This window comes from Eschrichtius robustus, chromosome 10, assembly GCF_028021215.1.
Source record: "Eschrichtius robustus isolate mEscRob2 chromosome 10, mEscRob2.pri, whole genome shotgun sequence".
NCBI lineage: Eukaryota > Metazoa > Chordata > Mammalia > Artiodactyla > Eschrichtiidae > Eschrichtius > Eschrichtius robustus.
In genome coordinates, this window is record NC_090833.1 from 50,310,359 (window position 1) to 50,334,067 (window position 23,709).

Here is a 23,709-nt window from a genome sequence, read left to right on the forward strand (position 1 = left end):
ATATGGACCTCAGTTCAATGGGCAAATTATCTATTAAATGGAGGAACAGCACGGTATGACCCCTTTCAGCATTAGGATAATACGTCTGTGCTGTAAAGTATATAGAACATTGGACCCACAGTCAGAGACACCACAGTGTTAGCCTGGGCTTAGACATAGACATACACTGATGCGTGACCTTGTGGAAATCACCTGGCCTTTCCTATGGCCTAATAAGACAGTGCACATGGAAGTCTGTACCACTGTTAGCCATTGCTATAATACAAATAGTAATGATGATAATAATTATAGTAGTAGTAGTAAAAACAACAGAGGAAAGATTATATATGAACATACCAAAAGCACAAGCTCTTAAGACGCTACATTCACAAAAACCCAGTTTATGACACACCATTCCCTTCTTTGCATTTGGCTGGATTACCTACCTCTCAGTTAGAGTACTTCACCATAGTGGTAAGTAGTGCATCTCACTCTTTAACAAGAAAAGCCAGTAAGAGTAAAATAGGGTCTAATGTGGACATTCATCATTCATTCACCCCCTCCCCTTCCCTTCCCAGCGTCAGATAAGCTAAAAATGACACAGGTTGGTGATGACTGGCACTGAACTCAAAAGAGTTATCATTACCCTAAGGATATTAATTACATCCACACAGTCTCCTCACGTTGCTCCCACAAAACTGCATGACCAAAAACTTCATGCCACCCTGTTAGACCCTTAATTATACCACATTCACAGAACTAGTCATTTTCATAGATAGTGCATATATTCAGTTACTAAAATAGGTCACATTCTTAAATCATTTTACTTTCATGAATAACAGTAGCAGTAGGCAGTAGGTCTTCATTTCAGGAACTTTAAAAAATATTCTATGGGACTTCCCTCGTGGCACAGTGGATAAGACTCCGCACTGCCAATGCAGGGGGCCCGGTTTTGATCCCTGGTCAGGGAACTAGATCCCACATGCATGCCACAACTAAGGAGCCCACCTGCTGTAACCAAAGAGCCCATGCGCCGCAACTAAGGAGGCTTGGAGCTGCAACTAAGGAGCCCATGAGCCGCAACTAAGACCCAGTGCAACCAAATAAATAAATAAATATTTTTAAAAATTCTGGAAAGTTGTAGACATACACAAAAGTGGAGAGAACAGTTTAACAAACTCCCACGTACACATCACCCAACAACTATCAACTCTTGGCCAGTCTGGCCTATAGTCCCACTTAAGATTATTTAAGCAAATCCCAGACATGATATTAGGTCATCCATAAATATTTTATTTAGCATATATGCCTAAAAAATAAGAACTCTTAAAAAAACCCATAATCACAATATCATTTTCACCTTAAAAATAGGAGTAATAAATCCTTAATATCACCTAATATCCGGAGTGTTCAAGTTTCTATTTCAAGGACATTTAAAAATAATGAAACCACGTTCTGATCACCTTGTAAGTCAGCGCACGCATGGATGGTAAGCAGAGAACAATGACACAATCCATAACAGATATGGGTACTTGGTGCTACACCAGGCTTAATCTCTAGCTTTGTAGTCCCACCCCAAAATTTGAGCCTCATCAAAATGACCAGGTATTGTGTATTATGGGTCTTTACGATCATTTTCAAACAGTCAAAATTACAAAGCTAAATGTACAAATGCCATGAGTCTAGTATACTCACTTTACAGGATTAGCGACTTTTCAAGGAGTCATGAATAGAATTTCAGATTACTATTCTCCATTCTGATTATTTTCCTATTCCTTCCATTCTACAATTCTCTGTTTCTCACTCTTGAGCAAAGAGACTACATTCTGTATTTCACTTACCTGTGAAAAGATGTGCACAAGTTTTTTTAAGCTTGTTGGCCTGGTCGAATAGCTTCCGAGAACTTTTGTTGGATGATGGATTCAACCTCTGTCTCATGGTTTTGACACCTTGTCTAGAGTCTGGGTTGAAAAAAATCACAATCGGGAACCACTGAGTATAATTCAACAGGTCCACGGCTTTAGGAGTCACATCCAGGAGCGCATGCTTTTCCTGTTAGAAATGGGAAAAAGTTACATAAATGGGTATGTGAATGGATATGTAAAGCCAAATAGCATCAAAGAGTTTGTATTGATAAGTAAAGGCTGCATCAGATAAAATGTACCAATTTAAATCAAAAAGCAGAAAATGCTTCCCTCCACTTTAATATTACCAATCTATGAGAACTTCTGAGAAAATGAATTAACAGGTTATTTGGTATAATGCTTAGAACTCAGAGAGAACCAACATATCAGTGCCACAGAACGTCAGCTGGTTTCCACACACTGAAACAGCTTATGTTTATATTCAGCTTTTATCATTAACAGTTAATAATTATTAAAAATATAGATTCTGGGCTTCCCTGGTGGTGCAGTGGTTAAGAATCCGCCTGCCAGTGCAGGGGACACGGGTTCGATCCCTGGTCCGGGAAGATCCCACATGCAGCAGAGCAACTAAGCCCGTGAGCCACAGCTGCTGAGCCTGCGCTCTAGAGCCTGTGGGCCACAACTACTGAGCCCGCATGCCTAGAGCCCGTGCTCCCCAACAAGAGAAGCCACCGCAATGAGAAGCCCGCGCACCGCAACGAAGAGTAGCCCCCGCTTGCCGCAACTAGAGAAAAGCCCGCGTGCAGCAACAAAGACCCAATGCAGCCAAAAAAAAAAAAAAAAAAAAAAAAAATATATATATATATATATATATATTCTATTCTTGAAAAGACTGCAGCAATCCATGACCCAATTCTTTCTGACAGCATGGCCTTCTGGTGAATTTCCTCACCTGTTCAATAATTTGCCTCACGGTATTTAACCGCACCACCCCGCTGGATTTCTCAGATCCCGCGTCTCTTGGTTCCGTTTCTGCAAAAGCAAAAAAAAAAAAAAAAAAAAAGGGAGGGGGAGGGACTGAATAAAATTTTAGAAACCAGTGACAACCAAGTACACCAACCTAGCATCAGCAAGGACGGGACAGCTGACATTCGCTGTCTCCTAATGAGAGGCAATGGGAAGGACCCACACTACCTGTTTAACCAAAATCTAACCAGGGGAAACAGGCCAGGCCAACAGGGAACATCCTATGAGACAAATGGCTTGGACTGTTCAAAATATCACGTTACAAACTAATTTAGAAAAAGCAGGAGACCAGAAAGACATAAAAATCAAATGTACTGCATGCTCCTTGGTTGCATTCTGAATTAAAAAAAAAAACAGTAGCAACAAGCTATGAAAGACATAATTGGGATAACTGAAGAAAATCTGAATAAAGGACTATATACTAAATAAAATTATTGTATCAGTGTTAAATTTCTTGGCTGTGATAATGGTATTGTGGTTGTATAAGAGGAGAATTGGGAGATTCACAGAGGTAGGAAGTGTTATAATGCCTGCAACTTAAACTTTCAAACAGTGCAGCAGAAATTATAAAAATTTGTGTGTGCGCCTGTGTGTGTGCATGTGTGTGTCTATGGGGGAAAGAGTGTAGATGGCAAAACGTTACCTGTTGACAGTGACCCCAGGTGAAGGGTATGTGGGTGTTAATTATTTTTTCTCTCTGTTAGATATCTTTCAAAATAAAAATTGGTGGAGAAAAAAAATATCACTGACAGACTTACTAGCAGTTTGGAACAGGTCAGGCAACTCATTTGCCAACATCTCCAGGGCTATATCTGCTATGGGGCCAAATAAGACCACAGGTCTCTTGAAACCAGCTGAAATGAGATAAGAAAAGCCATGAAATTAGGTATAAAATAAGCTAAAGGATATATTGTACAACATGGGGAATATAGCCAATATCTTATAATAACTACAAATGAAGTATAACCTTTAAAAATTGTGACTCACTATATTGTACACTTGTAACATATAATATTGTACAGCAACTATACTTCAATTAAGAAAAAAAGCCATGAAGACACCTACATGTCCTTAGCTGTTAAGATAAGAAGCAAAAGTATTTTATATATTGATAACACAACTAAATGAAAGAAACTGTGTGTTCTCCCACCTCCAATTCAGACTAGCTCTTTTCTGAAAAATAAAAGAGCTCCCTCTTTTATTATAGTTCACTCCTCCCACTATTACTAAAGATAAGCTTTGCTCTACGGAATATATAAAAACTTTTGAATGGTAGTATTAAAAAAAAATAACTGAGATTGTAGAACTATGAGTTTGCACAGCTCACTTTTTGGTAAGTCTTATTTCATGTTTAAACATGATTCCAACTCTGTAAGCTGGCTTGGCCTAAGTGATACAGGTAAGTTGGAATGTGACCATTAAAGTTAAAAAACAAAGAAAAACAGGCTCTGAGCCCAGTCGGATTATTTTCTGGCCCACTTGGCTTCCACACCTTCTCGAAGCAAAACCCTCTCGTAAGCCGGGAACTTGGTGCTGACCGACACAGCGGCCGTCAGGTCTTCCCGACTCTTCCGTAGGTTCTTCTTCATGCCCGATCTCTGGCCGCGCATCCTCCAGAAGTCTGCCCTGTCCCCAGTGCTGTCTCTCTGTGCAGTCTGAACGCTGGCCATTTGTTCTGCTCTGAGAGAAGAAACCAGGGGAAGTAAAGCTCTAAAGCCAGGAAATGCGCAAATGTGTGGGTCACTAATCAAATCCAGTCAATGTCACTCATGGACTTAGATTAGAGGTGCAGCTTGACAATGAGCAAGTTTCACGTGGTGAGAAACACAGGGCCTTTCTCTTCTGGATGGAGGCAGAGAAAGGCTAGGTGCACATAAAATCCAGCAGAAATAGCTCAGTAATGAACATGATGACGTGGCTTGTTCTGTTTAGGCTGATATACAGACACACCCTGTCTTACTGTACTTTGCTTTATTGTGCTTTGCAGATATTGCGGTTTTTTTACAAATTAAAGATTTGTGGCAACTCTGCATCGAGCAAGTCTATCGGTACCATTTACCCAACAGCATTTGCTCGCTTTGTGCCTCTGTGTCATAGTTTGGGAATTCTCTCAAAATTTCAAAGCCTCCACCAGCAAAAACACTATGACTAACTGAAGGTTCAGATGATGGTTAGCATTTTTTGGCAATAAAGAATTTTTAATTAGGGTATGTACATTTTTTTTTTTAGACATAATGCTATTGTACACTTAATAGACTGCAGTAAAATATAAACATAACTTCTGTATGCGCTGGTAAACCAAAAAATTTGTGTGACTTGCTTCACTGCGATATTCGTTTCATTGCGGTGGTCTGGAACCAAACCTGCAATATCTCCAAGGTCTCCTCATACACAAGAAATGGATGATGGGAGAGGTCGTGATGACAAATGATGAAGTCATATGGGGCTTTCTTTGGGGGGGAGGTGTTGTTTACTTGTGGGGGGAAGGCTTAAAGGGGTTGCGTGGGAGTGTGCAGTCTCAGATACCTGCTTTTGTTGGGGATTAAGCCTTTCTCCAATTCATTTCCGATCCTCACGGCCAGCCAGTGGCCCAGTTTCCCATCGTACAGCGTATCTACCACACGGAAGACCTCCCCTCTGGTGAAGGCCAGGCTCTGTGGAGTTTCTTTCTCACATTCAAAGTGGCTTCTTATAAAAAACGAATCCCCTCTGCCACAAGCCAGTATGTCTCTATACACTGAAAGACAAAAGCATCATTGCATGTGGTACTCAGCTTGGCCAGAGGTCTTTTCTGGAAGGGTTATCAGCTCTCTGAACTCTGATCACCCTCTTTACTTTCTTTGCATTTAGTGAACTCAGCACACAGGCCCCACGTGAACCATAGTTCAAATAGGAAGAAGGACAAGTAAGTAAGTTCACGAGTTGCTGTGATGGTTAATTTTATGCATCGACTTGACTGGGCCATGGGGTGCCCAGACATTTGGTCAAATATTATTCTAGGTGTATCTATGAGGGTGTTTCTGGATGAGATTAACATTTAACTTGGGCAGACTGAGTAAAGCCAATTGCCCTCCCTGATTTGGGTGGGCTTCAGCCAGTCCATTGAAGGCTTGAACAGAACAAAAAGGTAAACCGTCCCCCGAGTAAGAGAAAAATGAACTCTTCTTGCTTTCAAAGTGGGACATCAGTTTTTCTCCTGCCTTCAGACTCAAACAGATACACTGGCTCCTCCTGGATCTTGAGCCAGTCCGCCTTTGGACAGCAACTACACCATTGGTTCTCCTGGTTCTCAGGCCTTTGGACTTAGACTGGAACTAAACCATTGGCTCTCTTCGGGTCTCCAGCTCACCAACTCACCCTGAAGATCTTGGAACTTGCCAGGCTCCATAATCATGTGAGCCAATTCCTCACAATATCAATAAATAGCTCACTTTCTCCCTTTCTCTGTCTGCCTGTCTCTCTCTCTGTCTCTGTCTCTCTCTTTCTATGTATAGAAAGATATATATATGTACACACACACACACATACACATCCTATTGGTTCCATTTTTCTGGAGAACCCTAATACAGTTGTCAATCAACTGTATTAGTTGAAGCAGACAAGAAGATTCTATTAACCCCCATTTTACAGATGAGAACAATAAAGCTTGGAAAGGTGAAGCAACTTGTCAGACTGATACGGGTTAACATTAGAGCTGACCAGCAGGTGTGGCCCTTTCCATCTGTCATGGAAAAACTCAATAATAACTTCAGGCAGTAATTAAGGATGGATCTCTGTCCAGAAAAGCAGTTTTACTCCAAAATCACACAACTAGTGAAATTCTTTCAGTAGGTGCACAGAAAACATGTGTATAGAAAGTTAAATGGTACCCGAATTCTTTCCACATACCTATGACCTAGAGATCAGGTGTCAGGATCCACTTCGAATTTTTAATACCCAGATTTTCCTATTGTGCTCCCAAGCTACCTCCCTCTCCTACCGCCCACTAAACTCATAACCAAACTTGCTCACCATCAGCTCGGCTCTGCGCTAAAATGGTCACCATTTCACCTTTGGGGATTTCTAACAGGTAGAGAACGGCATCCTCCCGAACGAGCCCTCTGAAATCCTGTGTGTTCACCTGATAGGAGGGGCAAACAGAAAAAACAAACCAAGAAGAAATAAGAAGTTGTTTTCAAAAAGGTGCCACCTGCTTTTGATCTGTTTGTTTTCATCAGGGCCTGCCCAGAGCAAACCTCAGATGTAAAGAGGTCCTTAGTGCCCTACTCAGGGACTCCTAGCACCCGGCCTGGGCTGGGGGCACCAGCATACCCTCCTGCCTCCCCACACTGCCCACCCCTTAGGACTACGCCATTCCACCAAGGACTCAACACTGGATCAGGTTAGAATTTCTTGTAGTTGTGTCCGCTTCCCTCTCTTCTTTGAATCTCCTGTAGAGGTGGCCAGGAAGGTAACTGTACAATTATTACAATTACAAATCCAATAACTGTAATGCAATAAGGAGTGGTGGGGTCTATGGTAAATGAGCATGCTGGCCCAGCTTAAGGCATTAATACTTTTCAAATTGATTCAAATAAAAGTCTGCAAATAAGGATTCTGACCAAATCCACCTTTCTCTTACAGCTTCTAGCACCTGAAATTGAAGAACATTAGTCTTATGTGGCAGACCATTAGCCTAATCTATAGGCTTTTAGGTTTAAGCTTCTGATACATAATGGGCAAGAAGCTCACATTTATTCCCCACTGAGTAGGGTACACTGTAAATAGCTCTCAGAAGACAAGTTAGAAAGCAAGTAAAATTGAAAAGTGGTACAAAGAAAAAGACATTTTGACATCTTTGTCCTGTACCTTGAAAACCACTTTAAAACAGAATAATTACACAATTAAGTAAAATGTAAAAATGATTTTAAAGTACCTAATATTTTAATAATGTATTACAGAAGTGAAGATACAGAATTCCTCTGAAATATTTTCTTCAGTCACTGAGGACTTGTAGAATCCTTTAATCAAAGAGTAATGCCTTACTACTGAAAAAAAAATCATTAATTGAGTCTAATTTAATTAAGGTTGGAATTTACCATTAAGTGAAAATAGAGATGAGATTAAAATTTACTTGGTGCTTTTAAAATAGAGTGATTTACTAAACCAATCACGTTAACTTTTCCATTGAAACAATATTTATTGCATTTAAGACAGCTCATTCCCATCTCTCTGTCCCTGAATTAGGGATATTCACGCTTTGGTAATTAATCCTTTCTTGCGCACCATCTGCAGATCTACGTCTGTGTCTATATGTGGCCACGTGTATGTTTTTATATGCACTGTACATGCCTGTATTTGTTTATTTAAGTAAGATAGGGCCACAGGGCATGGGGGAAGACCTTGGAGGTCCCTCTGTCCATCTCTGTTCAGAGACTGACCTTCTGTCAAGCCAAAAACTATAATGGTCAAAATTAAAGCAACACATGGTAGCTAAAATCCACATGGTTAATAACCAAACTTAGCTTTTTTTTCTCTTTCCCTTCCTCTAATAGTTTCTGAAAGAGAAATGACAATCATACCAGGTAAAAAAATAAGCAAAGAGATAGGTAAGCCAAGCACTAAAGCATGTGTACTTCTGTTATTTACAAGGCACATATTTCGCCACAGCACACTCACTTTTTCGTTCCACATGTCAAGCTGTCACCTTTACAAAAGGAAGAGCTGCACTTAAAAAACCCACAGCAGAGCGAAGTGCTTAGTGTATGTACATTGTACCCTGATATATTCAATTTGACCATGAAAAGGAGTGCTGAAACAAATTAAAGGAAAAAAGGCCAGGACAGCACTTTGGTTAGGTTGTACAGCCCTCCCCGATAAATATCTTCTTTCATTATCTATTTAGTAGTCTACACGCTCTAGCTGTGTCTGCTGTGAGCCTGAAGAGCATTCTGTATCAGCTACGCTAAGGCTGTGTCGCAACTTCTCTGCCCCAGTAGGTGAGCTCAATCTTTTTCACCCCTTTGAAGAATTGAGGGCTCATTTTGTAGTCAACAGAAAATTTCCACACACCCAAGAATAAGGACCATCTACTGCCTGACCTCCAGATGAGACTACTGCAAAAGAAGCTGGTTCCCACAGTTTCTTCCTTGTCACCAAGGTGATAACAGGAAACAAGTCACTTTCTCAAGTAGAAAACATTGTGTATCACGACTTTTACACATGGAAGTGACTCTCCTCATCTTTAACGACTTAGAGAGGTCTGTCAAGCCCTTAAGTGAATTTACTATTTTTTTTCATGAAAATTCTGAAAATCCTTTTCCCCCCAGGGTACAAAAATATGTCATCCTTGAACCTTCGTGAGCAAAAGCTTCCAAATTCCTACCTGACTTCCTACGGTCCCACATCAGTTAGGAAACACGCTTCTTCTTCTTTGGCATCAGCCCACAAGTAAATTGGTATGAGCTGGCGCTCAAATGGGGTTCTTATCGGTAGCACTTGGTAAGTAGTATTTCCTAGGATCATGTGGTACCCTGGGGTTCACTTAGTCTTCTAGGATCCTGTCCAGAGCCAAAGAGGGTCTAGAATGTCACTGGAAAGCTTCAGCAAAGCTCATGGTCAAGGTCTGCTCTTCATCGGCTCCAGAAATGAAAGCTGAACTACCACCATGAGGCCAAGGGCCAAGAAGGAAAAGGACCACCTCTTTTTGTGCTCTGCCTGCTTCCTTTGGGAATTCTGCTTTTCTCCACTCTCCTTTGAGGCTAGATGCTCTTACCAGACCCCCTAGTATGCATAAGAAATGCAAGTTTACAGAAGCAGAAATTCTGGTGTAGACAATTCCCCAGCATTCTGTATTTTTATAGTCACAAGGTACTCAGTGTTCTTGAAGTTAATTCTGAAGTCGGTGGAAAATACATGATAAAATGTCAAAGATGAGTTGGTTATCGTTTTTTTAAACCAATAGATTATACAAACATATATATAGTAAATTGAAAAGTACCAATATTTGATTAACCAGGGATTCTCCTTCCTGGACAATTTTAGATGTAAGTAACACACTGAGTGGCAGCAACTCGTTAGTTTCCAACAGGATAAAGAACAGACACTGACCTTCCTACTCTGTACCAAGAACTCTGCTGGGCGCCTTGCGAGTATCATCTGTTCTAATGTTTCCAGGGTGCCTGCGAGGCAGGTATGCTTATCCCCATTGAAGGGATACAGAAACCCGAGTCTCAGAGGCGAAGCCAAGGCCACAGACTAATATGAAGCTGGGACAGGATTCAAATCAGATGATCTGATGCCAATACCCACCTTTGTTCAGTTACAGCACACGGCCTGAAAAGTGACAATCAAGCAGGGGAAACAACTAAAAACCAACCATTAGCAAGATCTTTTGAAAGCTCTTCCACCTAGGCCTTTAGTTGAAGTCTCAATTTTTTTGTTAATCAAACTAATAAAAATCTTTGTGAGGGTCTTGAACACTATAAAGTCCCACAGACATAGGGATGAGTCTTGGGTTCCAGGACTGAGGAGACAGGACCCATTCGAAGGAAACAGAGACCTGATGCTTGGCAGCAACAAACCTGCAGTCGGTCTATTTTCACAAGCTGGACCACTTTCCTGTCCCTTATGTAAGACCCTCCAGAAAACCCCACTCTTTCCCACTAACATTTAGAAACAGGGCTGGGATTTCCTACCTTCAGAATCTGGTCCCCTTCTTGAAGACCTTCTTGCTCCGCTGAGGTACCCTCTTGAATGCCGGCCACAAATATCCCGACATCATTGCCACCGGCCAACCGGAGGCCCACGTTGTCTCCCTTCTTGAACCTCACCATTTTGGTACTGGGGCTGCAATGGGTTCCGTTTCAGGAAAGAAAGATGGGAGATTTTTTTTTTGGGGGGGGGCAGGGTAAAGGGAAACCAACATTAGCAGTGAGCAATTTAATTTATTCTATCTATAGAGTGATTTACCCTTTTAAAAGCTCTCTCTCATTTTTCTCATATAATCTATAATTTTATTTTCCTTGGGGCTGTGAGATGAATATCAGTAGGCCACTTTACCAGTGAAGAACAGAAATAGAGAATGTTTAAGTAAACTCATTCAAGATTAAAAGCAAATAATGGGCAGGATTAGAGCAAAAATCAAGGCCATCTGATTCCTACTTCAGGATTCTTTCAAAGGAAAGCCTGCTGACCCTATAGGGATCCTGTCAAATGGAGACACAGCCTGGGTCCAGGGAAGCAGGATCCTAAACCAGAGGCCACTGCCCCTGAACACCACGGAAGCAGGGGTTCTCACTGTCAAGTGCAGAGTACTGTATCACTTCTCCCCTCCCTCTACACGCCAGGATCACCTGTCACTATAGCCCCTACAGAGGCACCATACTTAAGCAATACTTCATCCATCTGGGCGTTCTTAATCTGGCAAACTCAAGTATTCAGAATAACATCTGGAAAACTAGCCAGGTAAGCAGACAAGCAGACGAAGTTAACATTCACTCACTTCCACATTTTACTCGTCCTACAAATGATTTCTCTTTCTCACAAACAGTAGCAATAGGGGTTGGTTAAAGGGCAGCTGATTATATGCAAAATCACCATCTATAGTTTAAGAGAACCATTCTTCCAAATTTCCATTAAGGAGACAGAGCTGTGTGGAGGAAGAAAGGGGGAAAGCAAGAAAGACTGAAATACATACCCATATACTGCTAAATCTTCAGGACTCGGACGAAGAACAGTTCTTGGGGCTGGTTTTGGTGGAGGAGCTGTGGATTAAAAAACATCATTACCAACCTGGACTAACAGGCTTTGTCTTGTCTCTAAATATGAAGATCACAAAATTCACAAAGAATTCAAGTCTGTACCCTATGCTACAAATATGTTATCACGTCAAACAAAAATGTCTTAAGTTTAATTCTGAGGCATTAGTAGGTGTCAATGATTTCTCAAAAGAAGTGAGAAGAAAATGAACCTTTTAAATGCAAGGTGCATAATCACATTTACAAGCAGGTAGCATTTTTTAAATAACTTAAAAGCCATGTAATAATGCTGTTTTTTTCCATGGATAAATACTTATGCATTTAAATCATGATAATTTTATGGGGTTGGGGGCAGGGGTAGGGAATGGAGTTGAGATCAGAAATGGGACATAGAAGGACTTCAACTAATCAAATTTGACAAAATGTGACTGTGACATAATTAGAAGTATGTGTTTGGTCTCTGCCCCACCCTCAGAGATCCTAAAGTCCCTATAATCTCTGGAGTGAAAGGGGTGCCAGGAGTATCTTTTGCTCTAACGCTCCGTCTTTGAGCCCAGCTCCTGACACAGAGGTCCTACATCCCTTGGAATTTCCTGGGTGATGGGAGCATCCTTTGTTCTAAAGAGATGACTCCTGGATAGCCTCAGGATGGGGCTGGTCACCAGGAAGAGGAAGCCATGCACACGACAGAGCCACCATAAACAAGGGGATTCAGAATGCTTCAGCGTGGGTGAAAATATTGAGGTGCTGGGAGGGTGACGTGCCTGGAGAGGGCAGGAAAGCTCTCCACCCTCTCCCCATACATTGCCCTATGCATCTCTTCCATTTGGCTGTTCCTAAATTGTATCTTGTATTTGTAAAAAAAAAAAAAAAAAAAAAAAAAGTAATAGTAAATAAGGTGCTTTCCTGAGTTCTATGAGTCATTCTAGCAAATTATCAAACTTGAGGAGAGGGTCATGGGAACCGCCAGTTTAGAGCTGGTTGGTCGGAAGTGAAGGCGGCAACCCGGGACTCGTGACTGGCGTCTGCAGTGGGGGCATCTTGTGAGACTGAGCCCTTAACCTGTGGGGTCTGCATGAACTTGGGTAGTCAGTGTCAGAACTGAATTGAACTGTAGGACACCCGGTCGGTGTCTGGAGAATTCGAGAACTGGTAGTTGGGCGGAGGACAAAACCCACACAGTTGGTGTCAGAAGTGTTGTGAGCAGAAAACAGTTCAGGTTGGGATCAGGGATGGGAGACAAAAGGACCATGACTAATGAAATATAACAAAAGGTGACCAACCTGTTGGCACACAGAAAGAGCTGTTATTCTTTATATTTTTTTCAATATTAAATGAGATAGGAGTGCCTCTTCCATATATAAAAATGATTTTAAAATAATTTCTCTCTCTCTCTCCAGCCACCCTCTGGAATTACCAAGCACTGACACCTGAACATGACTGTTTAAAATGAGCCTCACCTGGGGCTTCCTCTTGGTATGTGGGTTCCTTGCTGGGCTCTGTGCTCACTGCAGCTGCAATATCCCCAGTGGACTTAAAGGGAGCGGGTGTGGCGCCCATCTTGGACCATCTGCTATGCGTGTCCTCTCTTGAACTTAAGCACACATCATGTTAATGGTCTCATCATGTGACAGATTTGCAAATACGTATGTGCGTACACTCACAGGGATGTGTGCAAGGGAAAATACTCATCATCTTACTTTGGTCTTTCCTTCAGCTTTTCATTCGAGGAATGATAATCATAATCGGAATACTGCTGTCGTCTCTCCTCCGGAGAAAATGATCGGTTTGACTCTATTTCTGAGATATCTGATTTCAAAAATAAGAAAAGACTTCTTAATAAAACATTTCAGACCTGTGCCAGAAATTATTCTATTCTCTGGGCAAGGAAACAGAGGAAACGGAAGAGAGGGCAGGCAGTAAATGTGCTATTAGTCTGATAGTCTTTCGTTGAAAAAAAAAAAGAATCTGATCGTTTGAAAGGAAAGGCATTAATTAACAAAGAGGGCTCTAAATCCAGAATTTTATGTTCCTCTTTCATCATACTTTCCATCAAAGCTGACACTGAAGAGACAAAAATCCAATGATGGGAAAATATATATGTGTGTGTGTATGTGTGAATCTATATTAGTGTGTATACACACGTACACACACACACACACTCATTTTGAGTGTGCACATAGACCAGTGCTTCTCAAACTTTAATGTGCATACATAACACCTGGGATCTTGTTAGAATGCAACTCTTCTGGGCCGGGCCCGAGATTCTGCAATTCCATTAAGCTCCTGGATGACACGATGCTGCTAGTGGGCTGAGGAGTACACTTGGAGTAACAAGGAAATAACCGGTAAGCTCCTAGCACGCTGGGATTATTTCCTGTGCTCTACTTGTTTTCCCGTATTCAGAGCAGTAACCACCTGATTAGACATTTTATATAACAGAAATTAAGCCAAGTTTTAAGGTTTTATCAAGTAATTCTTTTAAAAATCAACAAGTCCATTTCTAAACTTTAGAACTTAATATTTTCTAAACTTTTCTGCGCAAAGCCAATACTAGATGGTTAAGTAGGAAATAGCATGCCTACTTATTTTTATTGGTAATTTTTACATGGTTAAAATGTTATCGTATGTACTGTATGTCAACTATACTTCAATTACCCCGCCAAAAAGTAAAGGGCTAAGAAGACACAAGACCATTTTGAAGGACAAGAAGTTGGATTTGGCTGTGGAAATAAATGAAGAGAGACCAAATAAATAAATGTTATCTTATGTAAAATTCATATTCAAATTAAAAATAAAGAAACGACTATAGCTTCATAAGAGAAGAGGTGACACAGATTGCTAACCAATGAATACCACAATATTCAGCCATTCTGATTGAGTCTATTATAGTGTCTACCAGGTTTAACTATCCTCTACATTGTCTTCTCTTTGTTGGAAATATTAATAGTCACTTCAAAAAAAAATCACAAGATAAAGCACAAGAATGAGCAATTTACAAATGTATGTGGTTAGTTCTGTGAGCCACTCCTACATACATTTTTTTACTAACAAGTTTTGTTTTCAGTGGCCTAAATCAGAGTCCACTGGGATTCACAAGTACACCAGAATTTCATACTGGAATCCTAATTTCAACAGACCCTGTAATAAGAAAAATAACAACCAAACCTGGAATTAAAGTTTAAAAGAGAGGCTTCCGTTAGAAATTTAACTTCCCGGTGAATGGCTATGCTAAGTAGAGATGACAATGCAGAAGCAACAGTTTTACTCTCTCCTCCAGCTCAGCTCACAGCCTCCCCTTTCTTTACCTTCTATTTCTGAGTCGCTGTCATTTAATGAGGGGATGTTGATGAGCGTCTGCTTGCTGTCCCTCAACACCACGAGCTGGAGTTTTCCTCTTGACTTTTCTATCAGTTTTCGAGCATCCGTTAAAGACATGTTCTCAGTTACGGTTCCATTTATCTGTGTTTATGAAGAACAGTAATGTTCCATGCAATACAACTACCCACAGCAAAACAGAAAATTCTTATTTTCCTCTTCTAAAAAGTTAAAGGCTTTGCTCAGTTACTCAAACAGATGTGCGCTTTAGGATGACTGACTGAATAAAAATGAATTATCTTTTAAACTAAATATAACCCCGCATGCCTGGAACCCAAACACAGGCCTGAGAAAGCTGTAGTGTACTTAAGTTACTCTGCTAATTTATTTAACTTCCAAGCTCAAGACGATGGTTTGGTTTACTACTGGAACATGTTTCCTGACTAGAGAGGTTTACAAAAACTATTAAATATTCAGCATTCATATACCACCAACTTGCCCTCTCATCTTTCCTTCGTTTAGAGAACAGGAGCTTAAGCTTTTAATAAATAGGGAAGAAGAAAGACTTTGTTGAGATTTTTTTTTAAAATTTATTTTAAATTTATTTTTATTTAATTTATTTTATTTTTGGCTGTGTCGGGTCTTCGTTGTGGTGCGCGGGCTTCTCATTGCGGTGGCTTCTCTTGTTGCAGAGCATGGGCTCTAGGCATGCAGGCTTCAGTAGTTGTGGCTTGCAGGCTCTAGAGCGCAGACTCAGTAGTTGTGGCGCATGGGCTTAGTTGCTCTGCGGCATGTGGGATCTTCCCAGACCAGGGCTCGAACCCATGTCCCCTGCATTGGCAGGCGGATTCTTAACCACCGCACCAGGGAACCCCCAGGATTTTTTTTTTTAAACTGACACTACACTATTACAAACCTCCAAGTCTGGTTTTCCTAATAAAAACGATCTCTCTGCTGCTCTTCCTGGCTTTGTCTTATTATTGACTCCTATCTCAACCAAGTTTCACTGAGTTGGCACTTGAACGCGGAAATACAGACTAGGAAGCTGAGCATGAACCCAGCTGTTCTCTGCCCTTTTCCACCCACCTTGAGAATTATGTCTCCTTCATGCAGGTTGCCATCTTTAGATGCTAGACCTGTTCCGGTCATTTCCTTTATGAAGATCTGACTCCCGAGCCGGAGACCATACTCTAGAAGACAAACACACAAACGAACACATATTTCATCAACGTGTTCAGAAAACTAAGGCTGGCTTTTAGGATAATTTAAAAATATGTATGAAAAATTAATCTTGCATGTGAGACAGTCTGTAAGCCCACTGGCCTTCACTTGTCAAAAGAGTCGATGTCATTACAAAACAAAAGGAGGCAGAGGGACTGTTCTAGATTCAAAGAGACACAAAAACCAAATGCACTGCATGAAACTTCACTAGATCCTCAATCCAACATGGGGTAGAGGTGGGGGGTAGGGGTGGATCACATTATTTTGGAGCAACTTCAAAATGAACTGCACTATAATATATTAAAAGGTATATTAATGCTAACTTTCTGAAGAGTGATAATGGCATTATGGTTATGAAGGGCAATGTTTTTATCCTTGGGAGATACCTGCTGAAATATTTAGGGGTAAAGGGTCATGTTGCCTGCAATTTACCTTCAAGTGGTTCCAAAACACCATTTAGAGACAGAGAGATGCAGTAGGGGAGGAAGATGGGGGAGGCAGAAAGGGAAAAAAAGGAGAAAGAAAACAAATGTGGCAAAATGTTAACAATTGGTAAAACTAGGTGAAGGCTATTTGAGTTATCTGCCACAAAATTAACACTTTTCAAAACAAAATGTTGGGGAGAAAAAAAAAACAATTCAGTACATCTTAACAGGCATGTTCTACTGACAATACAGTTGCCTACAGGAAGGTACCACAAATAGCAAACCCTCTATCTGTAACAATTTAGATTGTGTGGGATTTGGCACTGAAAAAATGTCACTGTGTGAAGAAAAGGGGTAAATAAGCCAGCAAAGCAACAAATAAAGTATTCAACTAAAACTGGCATAGCTCTGGGGATTTATGGACTTTGCATTGCTCTCAAGAAAAACCACTGTATTTACTAAGTATGTATATTTTAAAATATTTTAAATACTATTCAGACTATTCTGATTTTACTTATTAAACTTGTAAAAATACACACTTTAAGGATGAATTTTGGTTATTTTAGGAAGCTACCTAAACCTAGCAGGTTTTAAAAGAGGCACATTCAAATTTTATTATTATTGTTATGGACTCAGAGAAGTCAGAAACAGAAAAATAAGTATCGTATATTAACGCATATTTGTGGAATCTAGAAAAATGGTACGGATGAACCTATTTGCAGGGCAGGAATAGAAAGGCAGACGTAGAGAACGGATGTGTGGACACAGTGGGGGAAGGGGAGGGTGGGATGAACTGGGAGATCACGTTTGACTTAAATACACTACAATGTGTAAAACAGATAGCTAGTAGGAACCTGCTGTATAGCACAGGGAGCTCAGCTTGGTGCTCTGTGATGGCCTAGTTGGGTGGAATGGTGGGCGGGGGGGGGGGGGGGGGGGGGGGAGGGAGGTCCAAGAGGGAGGGGATGTGTGTATGCATACGGCTGATTCATGGCGCTGTGCGGCAGAAACTAACACAACATTGTAAAGCAAGTATACTCCAATAAAAAAACTTATCAGTTCAAAATAAAGTAACTTTCTGCCACTTAGAAGTAGATTTAAAGATAAGTTTTAAGTGACTTATAGTAAGTTAGATTCAGATCTTACCACAAGGATTAATGCTGTTAAGGTCCACCCCCACCCTTTAGGGAGCTGATACTCAAGAAAGAATAAAGGTAAGACAGACAGCATTTTCTTCAGGGATGGCAATTCCTTACAGGTTAAACAGCCTCACAGCCCAGGACAGAAGGCTGAGACAAACTTGAGCAATGACTTCTTTCTCATGTGTCAACAATTCCTCCATCCTCTTAAAAACTGCACTCTTACTGTAAAATTGCAAATAGGTTGCTATTGGTATGTTTGTGGGCACCTCTCAAATGAGGAAAAAAAGTCAGTTGGCCAGCTTCTAAGACTTTTACCAACAAGGCTATCTGATGCCCATGAAACATGTAAAAGCTGGCCATGTGAATGGATCCTATTTTTCTTAATCAAATGTAGGTTTTGCCTACAGCCAGATATTTTTAAAGATTAATTCTTATGCAGCTCTAGCCAGTGATAGCTAAACTACTGTGTCATCTTAGCAAAAGGTGGCTTAAAAAATCTTATAAAAAGTATAACTTTGGAAAAAACAAACAAGCAAACACTGAATTCTAAGTTTAAAAAGCAAAATGGCCCAGAAGCCGTAAAATGTCGTATCAGCAAAGGGGCATGAGCCCTCTTTGTTCCTTAATAGTATTACTAAGACCAGGCATGATGTGGGCAGTTTCTTAGGACAAACATCCTTTTAATTGTGGGTCACAACTCATGAGTGAGTCTTGAAATCAATTTAGTGAGTTGTGACCAGTATTTTTTAATTTAATGTAACAGAACCTCTCAAAAATCATCACACAGAGTGAGTACCGTTCCATGAAACACTTGGCCAAGTTTTTCACATATCGGTTCCTCCACGATTATTTGCAAGATGTGGTTCTTTCTGTGGCAGGAGGAGGAGGGGGAAGAGAAGGAGAAAGAGGAAGGAGGGGAAGAGGAGAAAGAGGAGGAGGAAAATACTGAAAAGCACTGCAGTGGGGAACTCAAGAATCTGGGTGCAAGTCCTACAGGACATGCATCAGACCTCTGTGAAGGAGGCCTTGTGTCAAGTTATCTTTCTCAAAACTTCTCTACAGTCCACAATCTGGAAGCAGAATGGTTTTTACTCTGCAATTCTTGGGGGTTGATGAATTAATATGTCATTATCCATGGTTATAAAGATTTTCTAGAATTCTTAAATCTCCCAAGATGCACATTCCTCAGAGATAGTACAATCTCAACTTTCACCTTTATTTTCTGGACCTGGGCTCCAGGTATCCCATTATTCGCATCCTTGCAGTTACCTCAATAGCCTTTCAATAGGTACCCAATTGTATAACTCAACTCCTTATGCTCCTCTAGAAGAACTAAAGAAAACAAACCCTCTCATCTGATAGGCTCTTTAAAATGCAAATTCCCAACCTAAAAAGCAAGAGGTCTTTCACTTTGCACTCTTGGGTACTCTTCATCTTTTTTCCTCTTGGAAGGAGGACAATTAGAGAACAAGCTGAGATAAAAGATATGTTACCAGGAATTCAAAAAGTTGGAAGCCAAGAATCAATGCAAGGAATAGCTCAACATGGGGCTCTAAATCCCTGTTCATTCACCTACTTGTTTCCTACCATCTATTTCCAAGAGATGAAGTTTGAGCTCCAACTCCACCACTTACTTACCAGCTTCAAGATGTGGGCAAGTCACCTCCCATCTCTGAGTTTCAGAAGCCTCACCTGAACTGCAAGTGCAACTCGCCTGTCCAGCTGCCACACAGGGGTTTAGTGAATCTGGATGTGCTTAAGCGTATGCAAGTGCTCCAGGCATGCAACATGGGACGGGCAGCCTGGGCCAGAGCCTGCCTGATCTGTGGACACACCAAAAACCTCTCTGCACCTTGCTATACCCACCTGTAAAAGAGGAATGAAGTCTCCTACCTACCACAAAGGCTTCTGGTGAGGATTAAATAAGAAAGTATTTATTCCACAGAGGGCCCTGGCATAGAGCAAAAACTCAATCAAGATTAGCTGGAGTATTGTCCCCTACTGTGGTTTCGTCAGTTTAAGCTGCACTGGGTTCACCAAGAGAGCTTGTTAACACAGAGACTCCAGGGGCCACCCCAGTGCTTCTGATTCAGTGGGGGCTGGTCAGGAGCCTGAGAATCTACATTTCTAATAAGTGCCCAGGTGATATTTATGCTGCTCTGAGAACCACTGGCCTATCAGTTTAAAGCCAGATTTCCACCACCTGGCTCAGCCACTGATGATACAACTTTGTGCAAGTCAATGAACTTTTCTGTGCCTCTAGTTTCCTTGTCTATAAAATGAAGATATGACTAACTCCCACAGGGGGTGGTGGTGAGGACAAAATGAGATAATCTGTGCAAAGCATTTATTAGGTCAGTGCTTGGCACATAGCAGGTACCACGTAAGAGTTAGCTATTAGAGTGCTTTTTCTTCATCAAGCATGACTACCTTCATTGGCTTTGCTTTTCATCAGAAGGACCCCGATGGGCCTGTCCGAGTCCAGCCGCCCCTGTGGCTCCGGGCTGGGGCTGCGGGAGTGGAGGTGCTCGCGGCTGTGGCTCCGGGACGCCCCGTACCGGGCATCGGGCTGGGCCCTGCGACCATACTCCCCCTCCGGGCTGTAGGCGCGATCGTAGGTCGGGTCAATGCTCCGGCCGCGGCTGCTCTGCCGGGCTCGTCGGTAGTCATCGTCGTCGTGGTCCAGGCCCCGCTCGAGGCTGCGGCCACGGCTGCGCTCTCGGGCTCGCACGTAATAGCTGTCGTCGTGGTCCAGGCCCCGCTCCAGGCTCCGGCCGCGGCTCCGGTCCCGCTCCCGGCTGTGCGCCCGGTCGTGGGGACGACCCCTCTCCGGGCTGTCCTCCCAGCTGCGGCTGCGCCCTCCGCGGCTGCTGGGCCGGCTCCTCTCGCTGTACCCGCTGCGCGCGCTTCTGCCATCAAACTCGTCCAGCAGCTCGAAAGCCCGGTCATGCCCGTGGACGGGAGGGCTGCCCTGCGGCGGGGCCAGCTGGACCTTCCGGGGCCTCTTGACCACCTGTCACAAAACAAACAGTGGGGACGCAAGACAATCACAACCAAACATAGAGAATGCAGTGGTTAAGAGCCCGGGTTCTCCTTCCAGTAAAACTCTTGTGTCCCCACCCAGTCGCTAAGCCTCAGGGTCCTCATCTGGAAAACGAGGACCCCTCAGGGGGTCAAGGATAAAATAAGACAATGAGTATAACACTCTCAGCACAGTGCCTCCAAAATCTGCTTCTACTCAAAGTGTGACAAGCACCAAAGGGCTTTAAATCATTAAGTTACAAAAATGAAAATCCATAAAGTGAGCCATTCTGTATACAACTGCGTAGGTTCATCCAAAAGTCAATGTCATTCAAAAGGGGGGGGGGCAGGTAAGGGGAGAGAGGAGGTAAAAGAGGGATCCTTTAAGATTAAAATGGACCTGCGCCTGGGCTCTGAGCCGCGGCAGCGAAGAGCGCTCGAGCGCTCGGGCGGACCACTCTGCTTTCCCGCGCCGCGCAGCCTCCCGCGCCTGCGCCTCCGCCTTCTGTTCGGCCCCGCCCCCGGCTTTTCCTCCCCAAACTGCCCTCGGCCCGCGCACCAGTCAGCTCCGCTATGGCGACCCGCAGCCCCAGAGTCGTGATGAGTGATGATGCACCAAGTTATGACCTAGATTTATTCTGTAAACCTAATCATTATGCTGAGGATTTGGAAAAGGTGTTTATTCTTCATGGACTAATTATGGACAGGACCGAACGGCTGGCTCGAGATGTGATGAAGGAGATGGGAGGCCATCACATCGTGGCCCTCTGTGTGCTCAAGGGGGGCTATAAATTCTTTGCTGACCTGCTGGATTACATCAAAGCACTGAACAGAAATAGTGATAGATCTACACCTATGACTGTAGATTTTATCAGACTGAAGAGCTACTGTAATGACCAGTCAACAGGTGACGTAAAAGTAATTGGTGGAAAATGTAAAACCGGTAGCTAGTGGGAAGCAGCCGCAAAGTACAGGGAGATCAGCTCGCTGCTTTGTGACCACCTAGAGGGGTGGGGTAGGGAGGGTGGAAGGGAGGGAGACGCAAGAGGGAGGAGATACGGGGATATATGTATACGTATAGCTGATTCACTTTGTTATACAGCAGAAACTAACACACCATTGTAAAGCAATTTTACTCTAATAAAAATGTTAAAAAGAAAGTAATTGGTGGAGATGATCTCTCAACTTTAACTGGAAAGAATGTCTTGATTGTTGAAGATATAATTGACACTGGCAAAACAAGGCAAACCTTGCTTTCCTTAGCATAATCCAAAGATGGTCAAGGCTTCAAGCTTGCTGGTGAAAAGGACCCCTTGAAGTGTTGGATATAGACCAGACTTTGTTGGATTTGAAATTCCAGACAAGTTTGTTGTAGGATATGCCCTTGACTACAATGAATACTTCAGGGATTTGAATCATGTTTGTGTCATTAGCGAAACTGGAAAAGCAAAGTACAAAGCCTAAGATGAGAGTTCAAGTTGAGTCTGGAAACATCTGGAGTCCCACTGAAATCACCAGGAAAATTATCAAATGTTCTAGTTCTGCGGCCAGCTGCTTAGTAGAGCTTATTGCATGTATCTTCTAAGAATTTTATCTGTTTTGTATTTTAGAAAGGTCAGTTGCTGCATTCCTGAACTCTTTATTTGCACTATGAGCCTACAGACTATCAGTTCCCTTTGGGTGGATTGTTGTTTGACTTGTGAATGAAAAATCTCTTAAACCACACCACTATTGAATGAAAATATTGAAATTGTATCTGTAAGAAACATTTAAAGACAAGAATATATTAGTTTTTTAATTGATATTTTAATTTTTATATATTCAGAAAAGAACAGAAGTGATTGAATATTGTTAATTATACCACTGTGTGTTTAGAAAAGAAGCAGTCAGTTTCATATCAGCGACAGCATTTAGAGGTATTGTTATGTTGGATAAACCATATGTCCTGGAATTACTTTAGTAGATTTCAGTAGCATTAACTGTATTTTCCCGCTTGTTCAGATTATTTCTGGTGAATCTTTGCCAACAGTTCCTTTTAAATATAGGTCAATAAGTTCTACAAACCTACCACTTTTTGAAGTCTTCAATGTAAAAATCCTTAAAATAAAGTCTGTCTCTTTAAAAAAATAAAAGATTAAAATGGACTAAAGTGATTAGAACCAAATATGATGAGTGAACTTTGATTGGATCCTGGATGGGGAAGAAAAATAATCTACCAAAGTCATCTTAGGGTATGGACTGTATATTAAATGATATTGTAGAGTTATTATTACTTTTTTTTATTTTAAAGTAATAACAAGGATTTATCTGATTTACAGAAAAGAAATACAATTAAGAGATTAAGGACAAAACTCCATTAGTGTAAAAGTCACTGGCTACTATCTAGCACAGGAAGAACTGGATTGCTTCCAGCAGTTTTGAAGCACTAAAAGATCTTAAAATGTAGACGGAGAAATAGATGTGTTTATTTCTTTACATTAAATTTAAATATGAATTTTTTTCTGACAAATCAGACCCAGAGTGTTACTTTATCAATTTTTATGCATTTGAACATTTGCAACATATAGCAATCCTCTGTTTAGTAATCTTCAGTATAACTATAAAAATCTGAGATACATGAAAATGTTTTTCAAGTCATACTTCTATTTCTTCACAGCTTTATATGTGCAAAATTATAGGTAATTATAATTTTCAAACTTTGAATATCCATGTTATTTGATATATCTGTACAGAAAGAGTAAGATAAAAAACATTTAATAAGATTAAATATATCTAATTTGCAAAATTGATGTCTGACATTTGTTGTGTGCTCATGCAAAGACTGCATAGGTTATTTCTGCAGCAATCAAAAACATAAAATCTTTTTAAACTCAGATTTCAAGTTTCCTCTGATAATTATTCTAATCCCTGGAAATACTTTCAAATTTTGATTTCTAGATGCAATGGGCATTTTGTTACAGATACATATATTTTA

General features: G+C 41.4%; 1 protein-coding gene and 1 pseudogene across 8 annotated transcripts in view; one reads left to right on the forward strand and one right to left on the reverse strand.

The window, feature by feature from the left end:
* TJP2 (tight junction protein 2) overlaps nt 1-23,709 on the reverse strand; it is a 123,920-nt gene that overhangs the window by 12,521 nt on the left and 87,690 nt on the right. For all 8 annotated transcript variants that reach the window (XM_068551820.1, XM_068551818.1, XM_068551822.1 and 5 more), the window contains 13 exons: nt 20,145-20,727; nt 16,013-16,116; nt 14,917-15,070; nt 13,309-13,417; nt 13,069-13,202; nt 11,548-11,614; nt 10,547-10,697; nt 6,882-6,990; nt 5,397-5,607; nt 4,363-4,550; nt 3,629-3,724; nt 2,797-2,876; nt 1,821-2,031 (listed from right to left, as the gene is read on the reverse strand). In XM_068551820.1, the coding sequence (XP_068407921.1) occupies nt 1,821-2,031; nt 2,797-2,876; nt 3,629-3,724; nt 4,363-4,550; nt 5,397-5,607; nt 6,882-6,990; nt 10,547-10,697; nt 11,548-11,614; nt 13,069-13,202; nt 13,309-13,417; nt 14,917-15,070; nt 16,013-16,116; nt 20,145-20,727 (2,197 nt within the window). The remainder of the gene's footprint in view (nt 1-1,820; nt 2,032-2,796; nt 2,877-3,628; nt 3,725-4,362; nt 4,551-5,396; nt 5,608-6,881; nt 6,991-10,546; nt 10,698-11,547; nt 11,615-13,068; nt 13,203-13,308; nt 13,418-14,916; nt 15,071-16,012; nt 16,117-20,144; nt 20,728-23,709) is intronic.
* Nucleotides 21,309-22,234, forward strand: LOC137769821 (hypoxanthine-guanine phosphoribosyltransferase-like; annotated as a pseudogene).